Genomic DNA, 27,351 nt, shown 5'->3' on the forward strand with positions numbered 1-27,351 from the left:
CTTTTTTAATTTAAGTTTTTGACACTTTCGTGCCAGTGCCAGACTTTGTGATAAAATAATTTATTTGTAATTTATATTTAGAACTACTTGCCATTGCAGCAAATTGGAAGTGTGATAGTTTTGTGGGAAACCATTGGAATTTATCAGGTAAGTTTCATATTTTCTTTATTGTTTTAAAGTTGTTTTTAAGTAAGCCCTTTTTTGCAATGTAGGGTAAAACACCCATTAACAGACACTCGAACTATTAAAAATGAACACCAAGATTTTTTTACTTAGATAGGTATAGGAATTATAGGATAGGTTAGTACGTATAGATATAGGTACTAGATGATTTTGGGGTCGTGATCCCAGATGTCAAAAATATATTAAGATGGTCATACTGTACAATACCGAGTTTCCCATGGGGCCGATATGAAAATACGAGGCACATACTTGGAAAAATTCGGCCAATGCCGCCCTGACCCCGGTGGCCGAATGGCTCAGGCACCGCCGCGATAGCAGAGGACGCTAGTTCGATTCCAGCCTGGGGCACTGGAGGCCTTGGCCACTTTTTCTTAGTATATGACATATATTTCTTAGGTCCAATATATTGATTAATTGATTATTATGCCCTTAACCGGATCATCAGTGGTTTTGTTAAATTCTGTATAAATAATGAATAATTAATTCACACACACGTTCCATTTTGAGCATCAACTTAACACAAAAAGCTTTCACTTTTTGACCGGCCACTTTTTAATGTGAATCATGTTGCATTCCAAACTTTCGAACTAACCTATTGTTGGTGGTGTAATTAAGGAGAAATTGGCATTAAAATGAACTGTTATGAATTGATAGGAGACTTTGTAAAAAAGAGGAAGACTTGACGCAACTTCATCAAACAGTCCCCAACCTACCTATAAGCTGCCTTCGCAGTTCGCACTGAGGCCGGATTGAGATGAGACGAGACGCGCGGGATTTGGTTCTCTTCTCCGCTCCGCATTAGGGCTCTTTTAGACGGCGCGCGAACTCGTATACGAATTTAGTTACATTGCGGAGCATTGAAGTTACATCAATTCAGCCGACCGATCAATGTAATGTAAACTCGCATGCGAGTTCTCGCACCGTCTAAATGAGCCCTAAACAGATAAAGCTAATGGTACCCCGTACGTCTCCTCTCATCTTCGCCTCAGTGGAAAAGCAGCCTTACTGTAAACGAGCAGACGAATCGCCTGATGGTAAGCGATTACCGTCGCCCATAGAAACCCGCAACACCAGAGGGGTTGTAAGTGCGTTGCCGGCGTTTAAGATCTTTTCTTGAAGGTCGTAGTATCTTATCTTGTTGCGTGTGAGATCTATGGTGTTAGTTGTCGGATTTTCTTATGACTCATTTCATTTATTTGCTGAATATGGGTTCACAAAGGTGTACAGTTAATTTTTAAAGGATCGGTGACGCGCATGTGTTACTTTAGGAGTCATCAACAGGCGGACTAATTGTTTGCCATGTTATTATGATAAGGTAAACGTCCCTGTGTCTGACAGCATTACAATATTTATAATGTGGCCTGTCCAGCCTATTTAGGTGGCCGTCTATTGCTAAAAAATGTAGACCGAAAATGGCAATATCGGAACACTGCCAAGCACTAAATTTAATTACATTATAAGAAAACCTGTCGTGAATGTTGCGAATACGTCTGCGACATAAATTTAAACTTGAATTTCTCCTTTTGTAAGTCCCCATCCCAAGGCCAATAACGTTGACGGTTGCCCAAGTGTTAACGCAATGTGTTGTGACAGTCCGTTAGCACAGGGGTCGTTGTTCACAACACTAGCCGAACTAACCAGTAAATCCTAGATCTCTAAAGAATGGTCTCTATAATAGACAAAAGGATAAGCCGTTCGGGGCCAGCTACAAATCTAACGACTAGGTATACCTCTAGCACCCTCTAGGTCTTTACCTAGTTGGAATTTTCTGAGGTGCTTTTTTAGGATTATACCCCAATCTGTTAAACTAAAGGTACTACTTATTGTTTCCTTATGCAGCGGTTACTAATGTTACTATTATCTCCAAAATAAATACCTGAATGCATGAACCTATAATATTACGGACAGAGTTTCGCTTACAACACAACTGTGATTCCAACATCCACCAGTTTCTAAGTATTTACGCGTGACACACACACATTGACAGCCCACATCCACCAGTTTGCCGTCAGACGAATCGAAACGTCATTGAAGTAAACATGTTGAAGAAAAATATAAAATATGCCGGTATGCGTAGCTAAATCCTGCTAGAATTGTACCGATCGAAAGAAAAAAAGTCACGGAATAACTTTTCATACTTAAGTTTATCAATTAGTACGTAAAATCACGATAATTTGTTGTTTATAAATTATCAAACTGCAAAACAGGAGTGTGACATGAATAGGGTAATTTCCTGAAAGTAGGGTAATTGATACCCTTCTTATTAAATAATTATGTATTAAGAGATCATTTAGGTAAATGGTTAAATTATTGATTATGCATTTCAAACTAGGTCGGTATGGTAATTTCCCGATACTAAGGAGCGATACTTAACGTTTGTTTGTTATGTATTATAATTTTTTTGTTGAAAACCAGATATGTTTCAAGTTAAATGTATAAATTAAAAAAAACATGACGAACTGATTTCATTACGATGCTAAATATCATTAGGTATTGAAAATAATGTTTGCACAAAGTAATTGTGCAATATTGCGCATTTTCAAGACCTATAAAATCAGGTACACACCTATTTTATTGTCTAACGTAAAACTGTCCTAATTTTTTTATTTGAAAACAAGGACGATGTTAAAAATAATTGTTTCACCATTAGGGGAGAATTTGTGTTACATGGTAACACTCGTCTACACGCACACATTCAAACCGTCCGCCATTGCAGTGTCACAGTTTGTCTTAGGTGACAGTCCGTCCGTAATATTCTAGGTCCATGCCTGAATGTGTCGAATGATCGTTCTACATCACCCAAACGTGTTATCTCCGAATGAGCTATTACAGTATGGATTTGAACTATAAATAGGATAGGAGGAACGTGAAAGAAGACGTACCTCATCTCATGGCTCAAAAACGTCAGAGGCTGGTTCAACATGAGCACCAGATCGCTGTTTCGAGCTGCAGCGTCAAAAGTGATAATAGCCCTAATGATAGTCAACCTCCGGCAGGAGACGGCACCATAAGAAGATAATTAGGATGGCAAAATTTGGCTTATAAACCAGCTTGTTAACGTTCAGTCAGTAGCAGTAGTTACCGATGCATAAAATAAACAATCATCGTCATCTCAGTCGAAAGACGTCCACTGCTGGACAAAGGCCTCCCTCAAAGATCTCCACAACGAACGTCAGGAACCGCTTCCGAAAGACGCAGCGTGGGAAGGGAAGGCTTCAGATTAGATGGACCGCGACTATCTGGTTAAGTAAAGTCGCGGGAAACCGTTAGCTGAGGGCAGCGATAATGACCGTTCGTTGTGGAAACAACTAAACAAAACCTTTTGTTTAACCTTTTGGACGCCAATGACCGATATATCCGCACCGTAGGTTCAACGCCAAAGACCGATTAATCGGTCACATATCACAGAGCAACATAGATCTACATGCATATGCATAAAGTTCAATTTTAGTTTTGACACTTCGGTGACGTGGCGTCAGCGTGACAACTATGTGTTTGACACGGCGTCGAAAAGGTTAACAGATTAAGCCCAAAATATCACCTCAGAAAAGTCCAACTATGCGCGCGTCCAACTGTTGTTACAGCCTACGTTGCGGGGTCAAGATATGTTGGTAATAGCCATGTTTTAAGGGCACGGTGCATGTGCCAATTACCATGGGCAGTTACCTAGTTGCTCATTGATATTATAATGGACCACGGTACATTTTGTAACACGGTGTAATATGAGAAATAATCAAAATTAACGTAAAGAAACTAATCGTAGCGTAATAAGCAAGTCGGTTAGCAATGTTAGCATATTAGGTCCAAAAGTCATGTCTCACCATGTAAATTGACTAAATTTGTTAAAAATACTCATTGTAATGTAGTGATATTTATCTAGATGTCAAGGACACCCTGTTTTTAAATTTTTAAATATTTTATTATAATTCAGACATGTTATTACACGACTGCCCCAAAAAAGGAGTGTATTGTTTCAGGGTTCATGTTTGTATGTGGGTGGGTGGGTATGTAAGTTTCTTTGTTCCACTCTAGCAGCTAAATGCCTTAACCGATTTACATGTATGATATATCATTAGAATCCTTACATCATCCCGAGTAACATAGGCTATGTGACGTCATTATAAAGACAATATGGCGGACTTAATACGCCATATTACGCAACCTTTAGAAAAAACATTTAGCTTTTCAGTTCGCTTTTAACTTGCAGTCGTGTTTCTTAATTTTTAATTAATTTATACCTAGTCTAGTCTCAATCTCTATCATATGTATTATAATGATGCTAAAAATATAGAATGAAGATCATGAGAGACAGGAGAATGAACCGATGAATTTTTGTTAGGTATTAAAATCATAGCGAGAGTATCACTTTAACCTTCTAAGGCCCAAGGTCCTTTCAATTTACCAACAACGCAAAATCAACTCTATTTCCTACAATTTAGGTTCAAATTTTGGATGTTTCGTTTGTATGGCTGGGCCTTAGAGGTTATAATATTACACCTTTCAATTCGGCAAAGTGCCGCGTGATTTGGCGTACGTTATTCGAAGTTATAAAAATTTTACAGTTTAATTTTATAGATTAGTTCTGGTAATTAGCTAAGCGGGTAATAATGTGGTTATTTTACAGCTAAAATTGCTTATTACCTTAATGGAATACTACTTAAGTAATTTCTTATTATGTAATGTTAATATAATATCTGGTGCTCTATTACCAATCGTCACAGAGGTTACCTTTAACCGTGGAACGTCACATTTGATGGATTTCTAAGGGTTCAAGATATTTCCAGAATGGAATAAACCCGAACACCTAAGTTTCTGAACGGCACATTCTAGAAATAGACTAGAAATAGTAGAAATAGGTATCGGGGAAATGGTAAGTAAAGTATGTCACTCGGTTAGTCGGCACTGTCGGCAGGCCTGTTATGTAATGGTGCGTTCACAATGATGGCTTGATAACTATGTATTAAAACTGGAAAGTAACTTCTTAACTACGACTTAAAAGCTTTTAGAGCAGAGTAAGATACCTTATTTAATTCAGTGCCAATTCAGTGGTAATTGACGCTATGTTTTTAACACGAATTTAATCTCAATGCGAACATAGAAAAAAAAACAACGGGTCGCACTCCGGGAGTGCCGATAGAAGTGAAAACTCACCTCACTATGTTACCGACGCCCGGTAACACGATACATACGTTTGCGGAGGTATTCTATTTATTTATTATATATTATTATCATTCTCAAATAAGATCACACTTTTTCATTGACATGTTTATTTACATACTGCAATGACAACGTCAAATTATTTGATTGAACATAGGTAAAGAGTCTTGAAAAGGAGTCCGCAACATAAATGTCAAACGGTCGTATAACATTGAGTTTTTCTTTATTGATTTAAATGCCATTTAAATTATGAGTGGCCACCTTACGGGGCTTACGGTCACGTGATCGCCTTACGCTGTCTCGAGACTCTCGAGTTTATCATTTTACCCCACCTCGAAAAGTGCCCAGCGCCGCTAAAGAAGTTTTCACTTCAAAACTATTCACGAAATAGTTTTTTTTTTTTTTTCGAGTTTTAGAGCAAAGTCGGTACATTTTATCGCTGCTTCTCCAGTAGACTACCAGCGCTTCCATAGGCTACATCGAGTTGGTCGAGCATAATTAGGGCTGCCATTCGTCCGGGTTTCCCCAGATTTGCCCTAGTTTGGAGGCCGTCCGGGGGACGTTCGAGGGCCGTCCGTTTTCATTAAGTGTGTTCGGGGAAACTTTTTAGAATGAAAAATAAAGCGATTGTTTTTATTATATTTTAAATATTTTTTCGGACACGTCCGGGGAAAAAATGCGATTTACGCCAAATGTGCGGGTTTTTTAAGTCTTTCTTCAGGTTCAGCAAATTTAGAGATGGCCGCCCTATCTAGCCATAACTCGCTAACAACAGTAACGTATCTAATCTACGTTTCTGCGCTGGCGCATGCTACAGTTAACGCGATCTCGTTCGGCTTCGCTACTTTCACTGAGATTGCGCGGATTTTGGTCTCATTTCGGACAATTTCGCTTAGCAAAAAAAGAATTATTGTTGCAGAAAGACTAGAAAGTCTAGAACTGGTAAATGTCAACAAAATGACTTAAATGAGGGTACTTTTAAAATCCTTGGTAGATATATGTAATTATTTATTATTTTATACCCCGTAGGGGCCGTAGCTTATGGACGGCCAAGGTTTTTATTTATTTATTTATTAAGGCAGAAAGGCACGTATTGCTGCCTTTTTAGATCAGGTTTGGCTCAGTGATCCAAAAATAATCTTGGCCGCGGAAACAGAATTGGTCTGTCTGTCAGAGAGATAAGAGCACCTGGAGGAAGTTATTACTTACGCACTAATGCATATTAACTGCACGTATGGAAAGAACTTATTAACCAACATTTATCTAAGAAACATTTATAAATCTTATGGGACCCACAGATTACCAGTTCGCCGGACGATATCAGCCAGATCAGCCTGTCACTTGTTCGTTTAACTGACAGGCTGATATCGTCCAGCGCACTGGTAATCTGTGGGCCCCTTTAGACAACGTGGAACCGGTGGAACCTTATAAGAATAGAGGATTGTACATTTGTGTGTGTGCCAATGTAAAGATTTCTGGTTAAGAGCCAACAGGAAATAAGATTTAAATATTTTAGGTAAATATACCCGTCTCGCTAACGGAAGCGGCTCCTAAAACTAGCGCGATAAGGACAAGGCGAAAAATCCTACGTAAAAATATCAAAAATCGAGGTTTCGTACTCGACTGTTTCCTCCTCCAAAACTTAACCAATCGTAACCAAATTTGTAAATCTAAATGATTATGACATTATCTGTGTCGGACCGTTTTGCTTTTTTGACTAATTGATGTCAGTTTTGAATCGCCTCTCATTGCGGCATAGTCAATTAGGCCATTTTGGCCATTTTTGAAGGGCTCTAGCTCCTTAAAAAACAAAAATATCAAAAAAAGCAAAACGGTCCGACACAGATATTGACAAGATTAATCTGTGTTGAAAAAATCATTGCTCTAGCTTCAAAACCCACGGAGGAAACAGTCGAGTACGTTTGTATGGAGAAATGACCACTCCTGTTGGCTCTTAAGCCAGTTTTTTTATGGAATTCTATGGGTCAATAAAGCACCTGTGTTTAACTATTTGATAATTATGCAAATTATAATTGGTTTCCATGTTGGAAAACGTGATAGAGGAGGTTGTTCTCTTATTGTTTGTTTTTGTATACAAACATGTTTTAAAGCAATTAAGGTTTATTTCTCAGTACATAATTACTCTTCTCAATTCGCACTTATCGTAACTATTAATTATATCGTATCGTAACGCTTACTTGATTTTTACAGCGTAGGTAATACACACGTATACGTAAGTACTAACAATAGGTACCTATACCTAATAAGCTACATGTATATTGTCAGTTAAGATATTAAATACTGGCACGTGGAAAGTGATAAAATATGTACCTACACACGAACAAGACCTTATTGCCTTGTCTATTATGTTAAGGAAGTGTGTACACATTTTTGGCACGTTGTCCGTGTCGATGTTTAATAGGTACCTTGACTGAACCTATATATCTACTTGCATAAATATCTCTTTTTGCAAGATATTATAAAGATAAAGATAGAGATTTTTGATTTACTTACAAGATAACTTAATTCTAAAATACATACATAGATGTTATCTTATAGGTACATATCTTCTTTACGTCACGAAAAAAAACCATGACGAATTAACGATATTATACCGAATTGAAAACATATTCTTTTAAAATTTGAAGTGCGAATTTCAATTTGTTAAATTCAGTTCCCGGAATCTCGGAACGATTCGCGGCACTAAACAGAATTAAGTACTTATTACCATCACTAACATTTTCCGTGTACCGTGTAGGGTAAGTGCACTTTGTATAGGACATAATTGATCCTTACATGGATGTTGATGGGTTTGCTAGTAGAAAACAAAGGAATGACACGGGTAAGACGATTTTAATGATGAATTATGTACGTGAGTTTGTTTCTAATGTGTATTTACTGAATGAGTAGATGTTTAATACATGGAGATGATATTAATATTAACATAATTATACGGTCTAGAGGTCGTCTGCTATCTTTGCTTTCAAAAATAGAACATTGCCTATTAACCCTTTAACCGCCAGAGTCTGATATATAAGACATTACATATCCAGCTCATTTCGCCATAGTCTGATAAATAAGACAAAGATCTGATTTGGTTTTTACAGCACATTTATAACTCCCGTAACTATGCCAACCTTACTCTGCGTGGTACAAAATATTACTGTCGGTGGCGACACAACCACGCTCGATCAAAAATTGCCGGCGGTTAACACATTCGGTGCGGCAGCGCAAAACCCAAACTTACTGCCAGTGCTTTACGAGTCATATACTTCCCGTATTGAGAAAGCCAAATTTGCGGCACGACCTCCATTTTCCCGTACCATGTCCTGACTTTAAAGGTCCCTACAGACCTGGAATATCATCGATTTGAACTAAAAGTCATTCTGATCAATAGACCATATCCTTGTGTATATATAGCTGCCGTCGCCCGCGGATCTGTATAAAATTCCAAAAGATATAGGCATTTTTCAAAACCCTTAATTTTACGGGAATATACGTCCCTTGCCGCACAGGCCGTATATATCATAGATATGAGCGCCGCGCCGGCGCGCCGCCGCCGCCGACAAAATTTTCGCGCCGCCGCCGCCGACGCTGCGCTATCGGCGTGGCATCGGCGTGACCTTGGTAGTTACTACTACTTTCGGAATCAGATAATATATTTTTAATCGAGTTTAGATCATTAACGGCGCCATTTCGAATAGTTTATAGGCATTTAAAAGGTATTTTAAGCCCATATAATTGAAAAATATTGAAGGCAAATGCAAACTTATCTGTCTAGTAACCGCGCTACTAGTCTTGGGGAAACGAAATTATTGAATATCAATTTTAACATCAATATGCTTGTAATCAAATACTGCTTTCCTTCCATTTTTATTGTGGAACGTTCCACATTACAATTTATAGATTGTATATATACACTAGACATATGTCAATCACAATGAAAAAATTAACTGTGATCAACTCTGGCTAACGTGAGACTCGAACCCACATCTTTGGATTACCGATGCAATGCATAACTAATTTTGTTAGCTAGCCATCCGTCATTTACCGCGAATTTAACCATTGCAAGCATGATTAAACGTCTTTAAAAGGTATAAAATGGGGTTAAAGTTGAGATATTAAGCGTTTCCACGTCCAAATGTCCGGCCGTTGGCTTCGCACGGAAGGGCGTCGGAATCGGGTCTCAATTAAACTTGGCCACTGTTTAAATTTCAATCTTTGCTCTCTCGCAGCTCAATCTTTGGCCTTGCATCGCTCGCATGGAATTAAGCCGCTATCTGAACCTGCAAGTTTTTGGCCCTGTTTGGAGCTCAACTTTCGGCCTATTTTAAAACGCTTGAGCATTGGTCCTTATCCGATCTTAGCTCCATTGCAGCTCGGCCTTTGGCGTCCGCACGAATGCGCCCGCAGGAAAGCACCAGATCTTTAACACATGGCTTCAGTCTTTATCGGCCTGCGCCCTCGCTCTGCTCTCTTGCAGCTCGGCCTCGCACAGAAGCGCGCCGCAATCGGCGCTCCAGGCGTTCGGCCATCAGCCAAGCTTACACTTGGCGTTCGATTCTTAGCTGTATGCTTACCTGCAGCTCATCCTCTGGCCTCGCATTGGGAGGCATCGAAATCAAGTCTTCGGTGTTACATGGAGCTCGGCGTTGGGCCTCACTTTTTGACATACTTAAATCGGTTTTGTTGAATCGATATTGGTTAATGACAGAGCTCGATTTTCTTTGGACTGTCGACAAGACTTTTCCCTGATACAGTCAATCCGCAATTTTTAACTTAGCACAAAAGATAAGGGCCTCGCTAAGATCTTCCGGCCAGAGCCTCGCCAAGATTAAGACCGCCTCTGATGCCGCGCGATACCGCTTATCCACAGTTTATACGATATCAATTTTTTTCGTACCATTATTCAATAAATTATCCTTGAAAATAAAAAATGCATTTATTTCATAACTTTCTTACAGCAAAGACATGTTTTTTCGGTAAAATTTTGGTTTGAATTCTTTTTCCATTAATCGAAGGTGTTTCAAGGCCACGCCGCCGATTCGCCGCCGCCGCCGACCAATTTTGACCGGCGCGCCGCCGCCGGCTAAATGCCTATCGGCGCTCATATCTAATATATCACTAGTGATGGGATACTAAAGAATCGATTACGACTTTTATAATCGACAAATTATTTATTATCGTCATCGTGTCTATACGTGTTCAAAACAAATATTATTCATCCTCATATAATTATAAAAAGGCGTCGGACTTTTAGAGTAGGTAATTTTCAATATAGATGTCATAATTTTAATTTTTAACAATTAGAAACGTCTGCGAATGATGCTATTCAACTTAGAATAAATTTAAAAGTGGAAAAAAAAATCATATATCAAAAATCATAAATATCATAAATGCCATAGTCTTGAATTGTTGCATTAATAAAATGTCGTATCGACGCGGCAACGTGAACAATGCGCAGCATTATACCCAATATGAGCGCTGCGTACCCGCCTTTCGGTGCGGTACGGGGTGATGGAGTACGGACAAATAGCACCCGTGCCGCACTTAAGAAAAAAAAATACCTTTCAGTGCGTTACGCAAAAATACTTCCCGTACATTTTTTCTTTTGAAATAGAATATACTTGAAGTAAGAATATCGGGAGTATAGTCATCTTTTTCTTACTCACACGAGAACATAGAAAAACCACCGCCGCACCGGGGGTAAGACAAGCGCAGATAGCTGCCGCACCGGCGGAAAGTCAAATACGCCCAAATGCTTCCCGTAACGCAGCGAATGTGTTAAAAGGTTATTAATATAATGTTTGAATGAGAAAGTGAAGGTCTTTTCTTACTTGGAAATGCATAAAAAACAGCTGAACCAACTTCCAAAAAGAAAGGGTTTCAAAATTTAAACAACGCGTACTAATCCATAATTTATTACCGAACGGTTTTCGTTACCTAATAAACCTAACCTAACCTAACAAATTATAAGTACCTAATAAATTATAAAAAAATATTTGCATTCCAGGGTCCCAAGTCCCAAGATAGAGGCTCAGCCACGGTCATACCCATGTACAGCTATAGCAGGTTTTTAAAAATGAACCCCTTTTGGAGCATTAAAACAAACTGTGAATTGGGACCGGTATGAACAAATGTAAAGTCGCCCTGTGTGGCTCGCGGAAGAGACCAGTCCAGTTTGACTGGCAAATTAAAAAATAAGTATAAGTAGGTAGGTTTTAAAGTCAAGGGCCCGTACAGTTCATTGTCTTTTGTAGAATTTTCATGTGATATAATTATTCACAGAGTTTTATTAATTTAACTGCCCTTGCAATTAAATCTTGCAAGACAAATTTAATCCACTTCCCGATTTCCGAGATGAAATTTTGAATAGGTACTCATGTATTAACAGCAGCCACTATGGTAGGGTAGATCTTATCTCAATACAATAAAGTACACGAACGCTCAGTTAAATTGTACTGATCGTAAATTCAGTGAGAAATTGACAATGGATTGGTAGATGCATAAGTGCATACAATACATAGCTAGTCTGATAAAGGAGAAGTCTGGCGAAGGTTCCCCATAAGAACTCAGTAATAAATTAAGTTCGAGCTCGTTAGAAATGACAGACGATAAAAGCTTGTAGTATCATAAATTCATCTTGATAATAACCAATGCTTGGTTTTCATCATCACACTGTTAAAGAGGAAAGGGAATGGTTGCTTCTCGATACAAACGTAGTCTCCATTTTCCTCTCTGGATATTGACATTATGGAAAATATTTGTTTTGCCCCTACGTGTGACTTTTCTCAACCGATTCTCGTGAAATTTTGTGAGCAGGTTCGATGAAAAATATTCAGAACGGTGGAGCCATACATTTACTAAGTTTTAAGATATGTTCGCGAGGTCTACAGTCACTATAGTTCAGTGGTTCCTAACCTGGGGGTAAAACTGGTATTTTAGGGGGGTAATAAGCTAACCTAATATAACAATACAACAAACGTACACGTTTTATTTTTTATTACCATTGGGAGGAGGGGTAAAATCAGGTTCCCTAGTTAGTCATAGGGGTGACCGGACTGAAAAGGTTAGGAACCACTGCTATAGTTACTTTAGTTGGTAACTATTTAATTTTACTAAGTATACTCAAAGGTTGACTGCAATATTTTTATACCACACCATCCTTCTATCTGATGTAAGGTCACAATAGCCTAAGGTAAATAAAATAAGAAGGAAAGACGGAACCCAAGGATGCACCAATTGCAGTCAATGACTCGCAATTCGGGTGTAACGGTGCATCTGGGTGCATCGACCGTGGGCACTTTTCGACCACGTGCATAACAGTACCTTTTTAATAAGTTGGTTTTTTGCTGTCTTTTTTATGGATTATTATGACTGTTATTCATTTGTATTTAATAAAACATTAATTTGAGAAACTTTTGTGATGTGTCATTTAAATGGGAAATGAATGACGCCCCACAATAATATTAATTAAGGTAAATTAATATTTAAGTACGTCATTTACCTAATTAAAGATTGCGTCAAATTAAGATTCCAAGCAATAGAGCTGTTAAACACTAGGGTTTTTAAGGATTAGGGTTAGTTTTATTATAATATATACGTAGGTAATTAATAATTTCTGTTAAGGAATTAAAAGTGAGGAAAATATGAAAATTCTATTAGACACCTACTTGACATTCATGTGTAAAAAATAAACAAATATTATTTTCTTGTAATCTATAACATTTTAGATAATAACCGTTCATATAGCGATTCTTTACCAAAACAGAATCACAACTTCCCATAACCTTACATTAAAAATACGATTTTTTCTACCTTTAATATACCAGTTATTATACGTACAACCTTCATATTCGGGGTCGTCAAGTTACGCCCGTTAAGGCATTACCATGAAGTACCTCATATCATATTTTAAATAATCGCCACAGCCAAATAAGCTTCGGTAGCTCAGTTGGTAGCGCGGTGGGCCAGTGTCCCTGAGTTACTTTATAATTTGAGAAGCCATCCATGGGGCAAGCTGTGAAGGGGCCCACTGATTTAGTCCGCCGGACGGTATCGGCCTGTCAGTTGTTCGGAGCTGTCAACTTTTTGTTCTAACTGACAGGCCGATATCGTCCGGCGGACTGTTAATCAGTGGGCCCCTTAACTCATTTAACCTACCACGAAACCGTCTCTAACTTGACAAGATATACTGTATCTTAAATCTTAATACATTATTGTTTCACAGGGAACCCATCTCTTCTGTTTACATAACAGTTTTTATATCAACGATCTGGTTACATTATGCCGATAGCGTGACTATTCACGAGTTACATAAGTGTTACATGTAACGAGTCAACCCTAATCTACTAAGCCGATGGAGCTATTGACCTCAACGATAATTCATGCTTAAATATTAATAATACAGATTCAGTTCCTGGTTATTTTGGGGAAGTCGGTTATTTCCTAATTCTAGAAACTTAATTGGTTAACTCTGTAACTCCATTGTCACGCGCGTGTGGCTATAACTGAAATTATTTAAAAAAAAAAGAAAAATCATCGCACCTGGCCGAAAACTTTCAAGAGTACCTATCGGTTGCGAATTGCGACCTGTAGAGGACATGACATACGAAAGCATTTTTGCCCATGGAAGCTAAAACGGCGACCTTATTGATGGTAAAGCGATTTATTCGATATCTGTTCCAATAACGATAACGATTTTCCCATACACCGTGTCCAAAATTCACAAACCGCAGGTCATCAAACTCCAAAAACTCGTACAAATACCTGCTAAGGGCAATACTCTACTTATAAAGTCGGCATGTCGCAATATTTCGGGAGCGACCGTTACTCCCGCAGTCGGGACGGACCGCCGGGCTATGCCGACGTGCCGGCTACAGGCGCGTTTACCCTACAAAATGGCGTTTTGTAGGGATGTGCTAATTTTCGCATAGACAAAATAGAGTTGTTAGTGTAATGTTGCCAGGATAAAGGCAGTATTTTTTTTATTGTTGTGTGACGTTTTCTCTTTTGGTACTAATGTGAATTTTGCGTTGATTTCAAAATAGAATGTTTTTTCTTTGATTACGATCTCGATACAGTATCATACTTTATTTAGATCTATTTAAAACGAGTACGAAAACAAAAGGCTTGTTGTATAAAATTCTGCATCCGTCTCAGAAAAAACAACAAAGAAAAAGCCTATGCTAAATTGTTAACACTAAATGCCAGGAAACTCATATCTTTAACTCAATCTTTACAGCATTTTCATATTCTTAATGTACCTTTAAGATTAGTTTTATTCGTTTAAAAATAGCCATTATAAGCGACGTAATAGAGTCTAAAATGCTTCAAAATGTGAAACAATGACGTCAAACGTAAGGTAAGGAGCGCGTTGGATGAATCCAAATAGCTTTATTGAGAGTGAGTCGATAGAATAACAATTAAGCTCCCATGTTTACTATATTTTATTAATAACTATTGCAATTTACAAATGCGACCGAGAGGCAACACTTCGAACGTGGTGGAAAACCGAATTTCGCATATTGCGGGGATCTTTCTCTTTTACTCTCATTAAGACGTAATTAGAGTGACAGAGAAAAATGCCTGCAATTGACGAACTTCGATTTTCGCGGTTATAAATAGCCCTGTTGAGTAGGTAGTTTGGTTGACGACATTCGGAAGATTGCGGATTACTTTTGGATGAGATTAGCTCAGGACCGGGACAAGTGGACCGGGGCCGGGACACATAGTAAACTTTACGGGCCAATAAGAAAATGGCGTCGCTGCGCAGTTGCGCAAAGTCACCAACCATTCGCCAACGCGTTGCGTCGAGCAGCAGCCATAAAGTTTACTATTAGACGCCGACGCTCGGGAGAGCTGGTGGGGGTTGGCCCTAACAGTTGAATAGTAAATAGATAAAGACGACAGGAACACGTCATTCGACCTTCAACCTAGCTGTCTACATGTCTAGTCATCCTCAGAAAATTTGCATGCAGCACTTTCACTTTATGAGAAATAAAATCCGTCAATCTATGCTAACTCTGGATCGAATTTGTGGATATTGAAAAGTGGGAAATTGTGGGAGTGCCACTATAAATGTCAAATTCAAATTCCTATGAATATATTCATAGGCATTTGAAGTTATTGGTGACACTCCATTGCACACACTGGTACTGCAAAGTCTGTGCAAAGTTAGCTCGGTCTGACTCTAGAGGTGTCTGTGCAAGCCGAAATGATGTACTTACTTAACGAATTATTTGAAAATGGGTGAAATAGAAAATTTCAACTTTTCCCATCTTAAATTTGCATACTAAAGTAGGTAACCCATCAGGGTTCGCTTTGGCAAGGAGCACAAGAATTGACGCAGGCACTACACTTTACGAAAGTGACTGCCGCCTGACCTTCCAATCCATAAGAGAAAATGTTTGATTCACCGGAAACTGATTTATAAATATAGAATAATTATTTCGTACAGAAACTCATTGGTACGAGCCAGGGTTCGAACCCGCGATCATCTGTTTAAAAGCCACACGCTTTATACCGCTCGGCCCCAACATATATCAAGAAGATTTATTCTTCTAATTATGCTTATTTATTATATCCGGTTCTTACGGTAAATTTCTACTTAATGCATCAATTAAATTCAGCTTTTGAGTCCAAATACCAGGTAAGAAATCTAAACGAATTCCTTGAATAAAATTTGCACGAACGAATCTCATAGTGTAGAGTGTGCTCAATACCACTTACCTATCTTATTTTAGTTAATGCCAACTAACCGACTATGCTAAAATGAATTTCCGTGTTCGTGAATTTACGATATTAACAACTGTAAACTAAGTATTCATTAATCCTTTTGTACCTTTTTGGTACGGAACCCTAAAAAGTTAAAGCATTGACCAAACTAGGGGTGTTAAAAATAAATATAGGTACGAGTATAGAATGGCAATCAACGTTAGTAGAAAAAGGCTGCTAATTTTAAAAAAAAGTGGGCAAAAAGGGTCGATCATTCAGAATACAAATTTTGCATTTTGCGCCCTTTTCAAGTGACTTTACAAACAGGTTTGACAGACTATTATGATTATTATGTACATTACGTTATTCAAAAAATATTTTTTTCACCTCAGCAGCTCGAACAAGGGTACTTTGCTACTTAAAAACAGTGAGCAAAATCGCATTTTGCTGACTGAGTGAAACAAAATGAGCAATATACGATTTTGGTCACTTAGTGAGCAAAATGCGATTTTGCTCACTGTTTTTAAGTAGCAAAGTACCCTTGTTCGAGCTGCTGAGGTGAAAATTTAATTGTTGGTATATATTAAGAAAACATGAGTGAATAGAGGTAAGTGATGAAGAAGGAATACATTTTTCGGGTTCTCTAATATGTTCTCACTGCTGAGGTGAAAAGTTTTGTGAACTACACGAGATCAAAGTTATTTACATCTCGTGCGCTTTTGAGTCCCTTACTACGCTCAAGATTCTAAATTAGATTATAGTATAGAATCTTTCGCTTGCACGGGACTCAAAATAAGCAGTCGAAGAAATATCAAACTTTGATCTCTTGTTGTACAAATAACTATTTTTAAACAGCAAGTTTCAAATCAATATTTACACGCTACGCCACACGTAGTGGTTATATTATAGTGTGTCAAAGGTCTGTTTGACTTCAAACATAGACAGAGCGAATCATACTATCTTTGTCTAACACTAGTACTAGCACCCAAAAGAAAAGGATGAGTATAGTTTTTTTTGTTCCTATTTACTGACAAGATTTGGTTGACCCAGTATATCTTTGGCCACATAGCTATGCGACACGTTTTAGCAGCCAAGCATTGGCATTGTGATTTGTGATGCAAATTTTGTTCGTGATAAAACGTAAATGTGCTACTAGAACTTAACCTAGTCAACCCTTCCATTTGAACTCGAATTTCCAATAGTTTGTTATCCTTTTCTACTTTTTGAATGAATAAAAACTTCATTGACCAAACTATAAACGCATACTTTCTATGGGGCTTCCGACTTACCTATAATAAGTTCATTATAAATACATCTTAACTATAATAAATAAGAATGAATTCGACCAATCAGGCGCCGGCGTGGGCATAAGACAAAACAAAAGACATCAACGCGGTTTAACACATTTGGGTCAATATACATTGCACTTCGTTACGTGGGGCCTAAAGTCTATTTTTTTATTCGGTAGACTGAAATGACAGTTAATAGTATGAACATGAAATGTCATTTCATACTATTAACTGTCATTTCAGTCTACCGAATAAAAAATAGACTTTAAATAATATATATAGCTGGTCAACCAAATCTTGTCAGTAAAAAAAGGCGCGAAATTCAAATTTTCTATGGGAAGATATCCCTTCGCGCCTACATTTTTCAAATTTGCCGCCTTTTTCTACTGTCAAGATCTGGTTGACCAAGTATAGATTTTCATTGGACACAGAAATAAACAAACTAGTGTGTTGTGATTTCGGTTGATTCGTAGGAAAAGATGGTACCCTAACAGACGACTAAGCTTGCCAAATAAAAATAAAAACATTCATCTACCTACGTTAATAAAAAAAAAAACATAGTATCTCCACTGGCATTAGAAATCTATTTCACTTATTTCATGGCCATACATTAATATACCTAATTATAATTAAAGCTTTCAGTAATTCAGATTCAGCTAAACATACATTAGGTATTCATAAATATAGTATTTATCTTTTAAGTATTGTCCTTGCCCGATTTCTACGAGCTAAGTAGGGCAGTTGTTTAGTGACTGCAGAGAGTTAGTGTAAGGCCTGAGTGGACGCTCGAGTTGGGCGTGCAGCGGGGCGAGGCGCGCAGCGTGCATGTTAAACAAATGCAAACGTATAGTAGCGGCCTTAGTGCACGCTGCTAAAATCCCTTGGGAGCTCGACGCCACGCTGCACGCCCCGCCGAACGCTCCGCTTCGGGCGTCCACTCAGGCCTTACACTTAGACGTACGATACGAACTGTAAGTAAAGATCTAAAGATCATGAGTCGTATCGAGTTTGACAGCCGAATATGGAGATATTTGCTTCGTAAAGTGTGTCAAAGGACTGTTCCATTTCAAACATAGACATGTAGAGAGATTCATACTATATTTGTCTTACACTAGTACTAGCACCCAAGAGAAAAGGATGAGTATAGTTTTTTTGGTTCCTATTTACTGACAAGATTTGGGTGACCAGCTATATAATTATTTATCTATACATAGATAGCCTTATACAAAATTCGTTTACGCGTTAGGTGAATAAACAATTTAGGATTCTAAATATAGTTGTGACACATTAGCAGATTTAGGGGGATACATGAAAAATTTTAGGGACCCTACCAGTGGCGAAAGTCAAAAATATTGATAGAAAAAACTGACCTAAGTAGTTGGCTTGTGGCGTTTCCTCCAGCCCTCACTGTCGACGACTTGCCACATGATTCTAATAGATAGCGTTAGGAAGCTAAAACCTAATTTAATTATTTATTTATTTATTTAATCTTTATTGCACAAATGAAAATACAAACGTACAAAAGGCGGACTTAATGCTAAAATGCATTCTCTACCAGTCAACCTTCGGGCAAAGCAGATAACTTGTAGGCGGTGCAATATCATGTTGTAATTACAAAACAAAGTAGGTACCTACTTTTACACAACTAAACAAATACAATGAATATAAATAATAAATAGATATAATACATACATAATACATATAACATACTAGAATACATATACATAAGAAATCTGATGAAAGTAACAAAATAGAGACGCTAAGAACTTGCCATTTTGCCAGCAAAGTACTCACTTAAGGCTTTTTTAAAAGCAAATCTATTCGGAGACTGTCTTATTTTAACAGGGAGACTGTTCCAAAGGCGAGCTACCTGAATGGAAAAAGAATAGGACATGTAACCTGATCGGTGAGATGGTATACACAGGGAAAGGTTGCCAGTAGAACGAAGTTGACGGACGCGAGAAACACCATAGTAGTTGAAGAAAGCTTTCAAATATTCGGGGGATTGGGGATCATTAATGACAGAAAAAAGGCTGCATAGCATGCGAATGTTGCGACGAACTCGTATAGGAAACCATCCAAGTTTAGAGCGGAAAGAGGAAACATGGTCGTATTTCCGGAGACAGAAGACAGAAGACAGAATTTGGTAGAAACCTACATCGCACTTACGGAGTTTCTAATGTCACTTACTATATTACATATATTATTACACTCCTTCTGACTAGGTACCTCTCAGTGGACTTCGGTCCTCAGGCATAACATTCGCCTGGAGAGAGTACTTACCCGTACTTACGCGTATTTACCCTAGGGCCATCCGGGCCATGGCCCGGGGCGCCAACCCTCGCCGCCCCTAGCGGATTGCATTTTGTTTTTCTTCTTTGACTTCTGGGGCGGCGAAACGTATTGGCCCGGGGCGCCAAATTTCAAAATACGCCCCTGGTTCAAACCAGTTCAAACCCTTACCAAACCTAAGCCCCGAAGATCAAGATCCTGGATCCGTCAGCTAGTGTGACACGCCCTGAACATTCTCTGCATTTGTAATCTCATTTGCTCGCACACATCGCTTTTTGGAAGAACTCGATGGGGTTTACCCGAATTTTCTCTAGCTGTAATACCTATTTCCTTAGACATAACACATACACAACTTAACATTTTAAATTGGTCATTTAATACTCAAGTTTTTGCGTAACGTGTTGCATTTATACTAACGCAGAGATCAGAATTCTCATTGGTCCGAAAACTTGGGCCAATTTGGACCAACATAAGGTATTCTCCGATTATTCATAGTAGTTACGGATCTCGAGTTCACGTTAATGTGGTTCGACTTGGAATACCATCGTTGACAAAGTTTGACTGTTCGGGAACCTTATGGCGAGGAGATAAGGTGTATTATAATCAGATTTTAATGCTGTTACTACTTGGTCTGCAAGCGGGTCAAGCTCCATGCCGCAATGCTTGTGTCAGTAGGGCTAAAGGGCTCTACAAGCGTCACCGATAATCGCATGTGATTTTCATTAAAGTGGTACCAGACTATCGCACCGCACCGTGACCTTGGAGCGTCGCACCCATAAGTGAGAGCGAGAAACAGATATCTCTTTCTCGCTCTCACTTATGGGTGCGACGCTCCAAGGTCACGCTGCGGTGCTATAGTCTGTTACCACTTTTAGGATAATATCTGGGTGACCGAGCGAAATGCGCGTTTTCCCAGAGATAAATAGCAAATTTCATCGAAATCGTTAGAGCCGTTTCCGAGATCCCCGAAATATATATATAAATAAATAAATAAATAAACAAGAATTGCTCGTTTAAAGGTATTAGATAAGCGCCAATCGATGAGATAACTATCACCTCCAAAATACTCAACATCAGTCTACTCAACTACAAATCAAAAGAATTCAAATTAAACGTTTTTCCTTCTCTTGTTTCAGAACCAAGATGGCGACATCAGTCCTCCAACCAGAATCGCGACGCGAACACGAACCGAAGGCGGAAATACCCGAGTCCCCCCGACTGACCGACGACGAGCGCATGGCGATCCTCGAAGCGAAAGAGAGGGAGACAGGCGAGCTGCCTGCGGAACTGAGGGAGAGAGCTAGAATAGAGATGAGAGAAGAGCCGGCGATTAGGGAGCACGCTTTGGCGCAGATGAGGCATTTTATTGAAAAGCATCCGGCCATCAAAAAGTCTAGGACAGGTTTGTTTATTTTTGTTGTTTTCTCGGGAGATTCTTAAAGGGCGACCGCATTTGATTTGATATCAAGATACAGGGAAAAAAATAACCTAGTCACTCCACCTATAATAGTTCAGATATTGTTGGAGAATTACTCAAGAATTAATCAGCCATTTGAAAATCCAACTTGGAGTGGCTTTTATTAAGTAGAGTCCAGACGAGCTGGGCAAATCGACCGATTTGATCAGGAAAATAAATGCCGCCAATCTCATCTAGCGTCCACACGTACACAATTTAACACCAATTTGCATTCCATAGATACTAACTTCGAAAATTGGCATTTTTGTGTCCGCACCTGCTGATTCGATCGGGGAATCAAATTGGCGTTTGGGTCCGATCGGACAATTTCATCAGATTGGCGAAAAATTTTCTCGTCTGGACTCCACTTTAATAGGGAAGAATAGGTTTCTCTGGTGTTGGAATCCAAGATTCTCATGGAGCCACAAGGCCAACGTTTTTAGGGTTCGGTACCCAAAGGGTAAAAACTAGACCCTATTACTAAGACTCCGCTGTCCGTCCGTCCGTCCGTCCGTCCGTCTGTCACCAGGCTGTATCTCACGAACCGTGATAGCTAGACAGTTGAAATTTTCACAGATGATGTATTTCTGTTGCCGCTATAACAACAAATACTAAACACAGAATAAAATTAAGATTTAAGTGGGGCTCCCATACAACAAACGTGATTTTTGACCGAAGTTAAGCAACGTCGGGCGGGGTCAGTACTTGGATGGGTGACCGTTTTTTTTGCTTGTTTTGCTCTATTTTTTGTTGATGGTGCGGAACCCTCCGTGCGCGAGTCCGACTCGCACTTGGCCGGTTTTTAGTTAGTCAGATGTCTTTACCCTTGTACATTTCTGTCAAGTTACTTATTACAAATTAATTCTTCGCTAACATTACATCATCTTCCTCGCGTTGTCCCGGCATTTGGCCACGGCTCATGGGAGCTTGGGGTCCGCTTGACAACTAATCCCAGGAATTGGCGCGGGCACTAGTTTTTACGAAAACGACTTCCATCTGACCTTCTAACCCAGAGGGGAAACTAGGCCTTATTGGGTTTAGTCCGGTTTCCTCACGATGTCTTCCTTCACCGAAAAGCGACTGGTAAATATGAAATATTTCGTACGTAAGTTTCGATAAACTCATTGGTACGAGCCGGGGTTTGAACCCGCGGCCTCCGGATTGCAAGTCGCACGCTCTTACCGTTAGGCCACCAGCGCTTCGCTAACATTAACAATATATTTAACTCAATTTCAGATGCCCCATTCCTCCTCCGGTTCCTCCGCACTAAGAAGTACTCCGTCCCCCAAGCCTGCGCCATGCTGGAGCGCTACCTCTCGCTGCGGCAGGTCCATCCCCACTGGTTCCAGAAGCTGGACCCGCTGGACCCTAAAATAGCGGCCGTGATTGATGCCGGGTATCTCGTTCCGCTGCCGAAAAGAGACGCTGAGGGCAGACGAGTCGTGTTATCTTGCATGGGTAAGATTTAAATGGTTCTTATAATAGAATATAGATGGTAGTCCATCTGGGGTATGGGGCACTAGTTTCAGAAGTCAAAGCTCTTGCGTGCCCTCACTATACTTACTATTATACTTAATTTATTCTTTGATGCCCCCTACGGATCCTTCATGAGCGTAAAAATATCATAGTGGGGTTGCCAGTTTAAAACCCTTGTCCTCAAAATAACCTTTCGATTTCTTGGCAGCGAAAGAAATTGAAGAATAATAAATTCTTTTAATGTTAATTTTCATTATTTTTGGTTGAGCGTTCCGACTGAACATCTAGCGACCTCACCAAGGGAATTTTGACCGAAGGGTGTCAAGCTCCGCGAGTTTTGCGTCCATTTTGCGTCCTGCTCCCAGAGGGGCTACCGCGAAAACCGAACTTCGCAAATTGCGGGATCTTTCTCTCTTACTCCAATGAAGGCGTAATTAGAGTGACAAAGAAAGATGCCCGTAATTTGCGAACTTCGATTTTCGCGGTTCTAGTTCTGACCCTGACACTGCGGGAGTTGTCAACTTGTGAAATTCATTGCAGCCATTGGTGTGTCTTTTAGCACTTATTTTATGACAAATTTGTTCTGCAGGTCGCTTCGACCCCTATGTATACGACAGCTGCGTCATGGCGCGCGTCCACTCCATGATAGTGGAGTTGCTGCTGGACGAGCCGCGGAGCCAACTCCTCGGCTACACTCACGTGAACGACGAGGCAGGCATGCAGATGCCGCATGTTAGTTTATGGTCCTTCAACGATGTTAGGACCATGCTCAACTGTATCCAGGTATTTCTTCATTCTACTCTCCTTTATACTCAAATCAAACTAGCGACCCGCCCCGGCTTCGCACGGGTTAACAAATTATACATAAACCTTCCTCTTGAAACACTCTCATCTTTAAAAAAAACCGCATCAAAATCCTTTGCGTAGTTTTAAATATCTAAGCATACATACAGACAGACAGCGGGAAGCGACTTTGTTTTATACTATGTAGTGATTTCTACACAATAATGCAAGAAAGTACTACCCGTTCACTTCGAGTTGGCCGTTGACGACCGTTAGACGATTACGTCACAGGTACAATTACTAGTTTATACTGCCATATACTGTCGACAAAAAATAATTTCGTACTGTATTTTTTAATGGTTACTTTAATAATAATTTAAGCCAAAGTAGATATTTAAAGCTGTGGTAGTCGAGTGGATAAGGAATCAGAGGGGGTGGGGCGGGGAAGCGGGGAGGTAACGGCCAACGCGAACGGGTAGGTCGGGTAGGGTAAATAAACACCTTTCAATTTCATGCGCAGACGAAAAAACACTAGGATTGTCGACTACACTTAGAAATAATTTGCAATGAAAATAAGGAAAACAGATGAACACACTCACCTATTTATTTTACTATCCCAAATTTATGTTAATCAAGTTTGTGTTTCTTTTTAGAATTCAACACCGATGCGCCACAAGTGTACACATTTCGTCAACGTACCTCACTATGGAGCCAAGTTTTTCGAATTCGCCGTATCACTGCTCAGTGATAAATTAAAGGACCGGGTTATGGTATTATTCTTTTATCATAAATTATCGTTCTAAACATTTTAATTAACTTAATTTTTATTTAATTACGTGTATGTATTTGCAATTTTGAATATCCCTGCACGGCTAGCACATGATTACCCGCGGGATAGCTCGCGCCGCGAGAGACGGCAGTCGCCCGTCACAAATTTCTATCTCTATCTGTCAATTCCTCGATTTTGGCAGCATGAGTTCGCACATCGAGAAAAGAGTTCCACGAGAGAGAGCCATCCCGCGCGCGACTTAGCCAATGTGGCCATTTATACATGGAACAAACTTTTCATTCGTGGCAACACTGAATCGGTAAAATAATAATCGGATAAGTAATGAATAGTCAGCCTTAGAAACGGACGTCCCTAGTCACGATAACTTTGCCTCTTTCTCGCAGTATGAAGAATAAGAAATAGCAAATATTATTTTTAAGTCGAAAATGTCAGTGTCAATACTGTCAATCAAAATTTGATTCGCTTTGTCGTTACAAGTTGGAATATATTATTATAATTATCTAAAGATTACCTACCTAATCATTAAAATACAACTCCTTACGAATAATTGGCGTTTTGTTAAAAGTTTTGGCTAACAAAATACCATCTTTACGAAGAAGTCAAGTTGTAAGTACTTACGTACACAATTCAATCTTCATAAAGCTCTTTTCCGTTGTCTTTTGCAAAAAAATTACATTCCTTTTAAATCTTATTTACAGACTAAATATCTTATGCTAATCCCCGACATATCTCCCTTATGGCTGGCTAGCCGCTGCATTGCTGGCTTCGAAGATAGATTGAATGACAATCATGCACAAGCCTATCATCAAACACGGAGGTATTCTCTACACCTAAGCATGCTGCTGCTAACCGCAGCCCTCCTGCCATCACGGAGGACATAGAAGGGCTCAAGTTGGGAGCCTACTCCGTGCAAGGACAGTCGAGTGTTGATAACACTTCTCAAATAATGTGACTTTTAAATAAATACTACCAAAAACTTTAAATGATTTTATTTACTTTGACCTTTTTGAGATAGGTACTCAGATTTAAGTACGATTCGTCGGAGTCGGAGCGCATTTCACATTTGTATGCCCAAAGCCGGTCGGCTGCTTGCGGATCGGATGGCTCCGGACGGATTCTATCGCTTCTGCCACACATTATGTAAATAGGTACACTGAAAAAGCATTCCGGCGCGGCCCAACTCCAGCCGGTCGGTGGGAATCGTAACTTAAGGATTAGGCTAGTACCAACTCGTACACTACATAGTAAGTATTACGGCTGTGGTCTTCTGTGAGGTGGAGTTTGAGTTGAGCTGCCAGATTCATTATTTGCATTCTTTGTGGAATGTTGTTTCACAAAATTTCGTCTAAATCGGTTCGGCGGATTAAGCGTCAAGAGGTAACATATAGTCAGCAGCAATAGTTGCTAAGCGGGCGAGGTGTTCAAAATTACCTTGACGCGCTCTTATTCTCTTAACAATAAAGTCGCGTCAAGATCATTTCTGTATAGGTACAGATTTACTTTTGCATTTACTTATTATAAGTGAGGTTGATCGCAATATTCAGGTCGGGATTGTGTTGTTTATATCCCACAATGAATGGAAACACCTAAGGAGCGACATAATATAGGTTGTCAACAATAATTGCATGTAAAAATACGCGTGTAAATATAACGGGTTAGCACTGATTGATAGCACGTAATTGTTTCCCGGATTAGCAATGTAATATTTTTGTATCAATTATTTATGTTTCTATTAATTATCCCCCAGTCAATTCGCCACCAAAGGTTTGCTTTGTTGATGTGGTCGTGATCGTACAATCTTAGGCTTAGATTTTTTTGTCGGATTTTCGTTTAACTTAAGAGAACAAACAAGTCATTGTGAAAAAATATAATAATTTTGATATTAATGGCATGATCATGAAACTCAAGATTCAAATTATACTTAAACAAAAAAGTGTTGTAGTATGAAATAAATATAAAATATGGAAAATTATCTTTCTTTTAGAACAAAAGTCAACAAAACTTCGACCAAATGCGCTTGTCGCCAAACTCAGTACCGGGAGCAAACCCTAGTCGCGACCCTCTAGCCTCGAAGACAATTTCTCTCATTTTGACGTTCAAACGCGGGACATTTTGTCTCCCATAGTACACTCGTGCTACGATTTTCGAGAGTATCCCGCGTGGAACTGTCAAACGACAAAATTATGTCGCTTTGACATTTGTCCGCGAGACAGCGGGTTGTCGCGCGGCTCTTATGCTACCGATTCGCGAGAGAGCTCTATGTCGCGGCATTTTCTCGCCTGTCGACTGTCGCGCCCATCATGTGCTAGCCGTGCTGGCTGTTTTTAACCAATCATAGTTGCCAAAGAAAGTTGTTGCCAACATTACAACATGCAGCTAACTTCATGGTATAGAAGTTTAGCGACCACAGAATGTAAAATTTTAATGCAATGCAGTGTGACCAAAGCATGGACCAAAGTATGACTGAGATAATAAAATTCTTGTTTTCAGTTTCACCGCAACACCCAAGACCTGAATAAGCATGTAGATCCTGCTATTCTACCCAAAGAATATGGCGGCACGGTTCCTCTACGCGACATGATCGAAGAGCTGAAACGCAAACTTCTTAAACATAGAGAAGAATTACTTGCACTTGACGAAATGTGTGTCGATGTAAACGCTCTCGAGAAAAATGATATTACTCAAGATGTTCATTCCACAGCTGGATCATTCAGAAAACTTGAATTGGATTAGGATATCTTACAGTTTCTAGCATTTCAGCTTAGTTTTTTTTTTTCATTATTATAATTTGTGACATTCTACTCTATTGTTGTTATGGATTTAATTTTTAAGTATGTTATAGTAACATGAGCTGGCAAATAATTCTAAGCTTTCCAATAGTTTTACAGACTTCATATTATATACATAGATCTCAACGGCTTCCCCTTCTAATTAAGGAATGGGTTATATGCAATTATTTCAGATTTAAATAAGTTTTACTACTCCACATTTACTTGTATCGGTTGTAAAAACCATGGCGTCATATTTAAAAAAATCGACTGTTGATTTGATGAATATAGTCTGGACAACCAATTTATCAATAGAAAAGGCGCGATATTCAAATTTTATTTGGGAGACCGAAACTTCGTGCCTACAATTTATCAAATTTGCCGACTTTTTTATTAATGAATCTGGTTTTTCAGACTATAGTGATACCTATATAATTATAA

At 39.1% G+C, this 27,351-nt stretch overlaps 1 protein-coding gene across 2 annotated transcripts; it reads left to right on the top strand.

The window, feature by feature from the left end:
• Positions 1 to 27,120, top strand: LOC134657914 (clavesin-2-like). 2 transcript variants are annotated; one of them, XM_063513495.1, is made up of 6 exons: positions 1 to 147; positions 20,774 to 21,039; positions 22,330 to 22,551; positions 23,159 to 23,352; positions 24,006 to 24,122; positions 26,633 to 27,120. In XM_063513495.1, the coding sequence occupies exons 2-6, from the start codon at positions 20,781 to 20,783 to the stop codon at positions 26,873 to 26,875; spliced, it is 1,035 nt and encodes a 344-aa protein (XP_063369565.1). In that variant the 5' UTR covers positions 1 to 147; positions 20,774 to 20,780; the 3' UTR covers positions 26,876 to 27,120. The 2 variants fall into 2 exon arrangements, with proteins under 2 accessions (XP_063369565.1, XP_063369564.1); XM_063513494.1 differs by lacking the exon at positions 1 to 147 and adding an exon at positions 14,546 to 14,704.
• Positions 27,121 to 27,351: the final 231 nt, after the last annotated feature.

The sequence above is a fragment of the Cydia amplana genome, chromosome 21 (assembly GCF_948474715.1).
Source record: "Cydia amplana chromosome 21, ilCydAmpl1.1, whole genome shotgun sequence".
Classification (NCBI taxonomy): Eukaryota; Metazoa; Arthropoda; class Insecta; order Lepidoptera; family Tortricidae; genus Cydia; species Cydia amplana.

Excerpts from the sequence above, each read along its gene's own strand:
- LOC134657914 (XM_063513494.1), top strand. Across the intron at positions 22,552-23,158 it reads AGTCGTGTTATCTTGCATGG|GTCGCTTCGACCCCTATGTA; the intron begins GTAAGATTTAAA and ends TTTGTTCTGCAG. Across the intron at positions 24,123-26,632 it reads AATTAAAGGACCGGGTTATG|TTTCACCGCAACACCCAAGA; the intron begins GTATTATTCTTT and ends TCTTGTTTTCAG.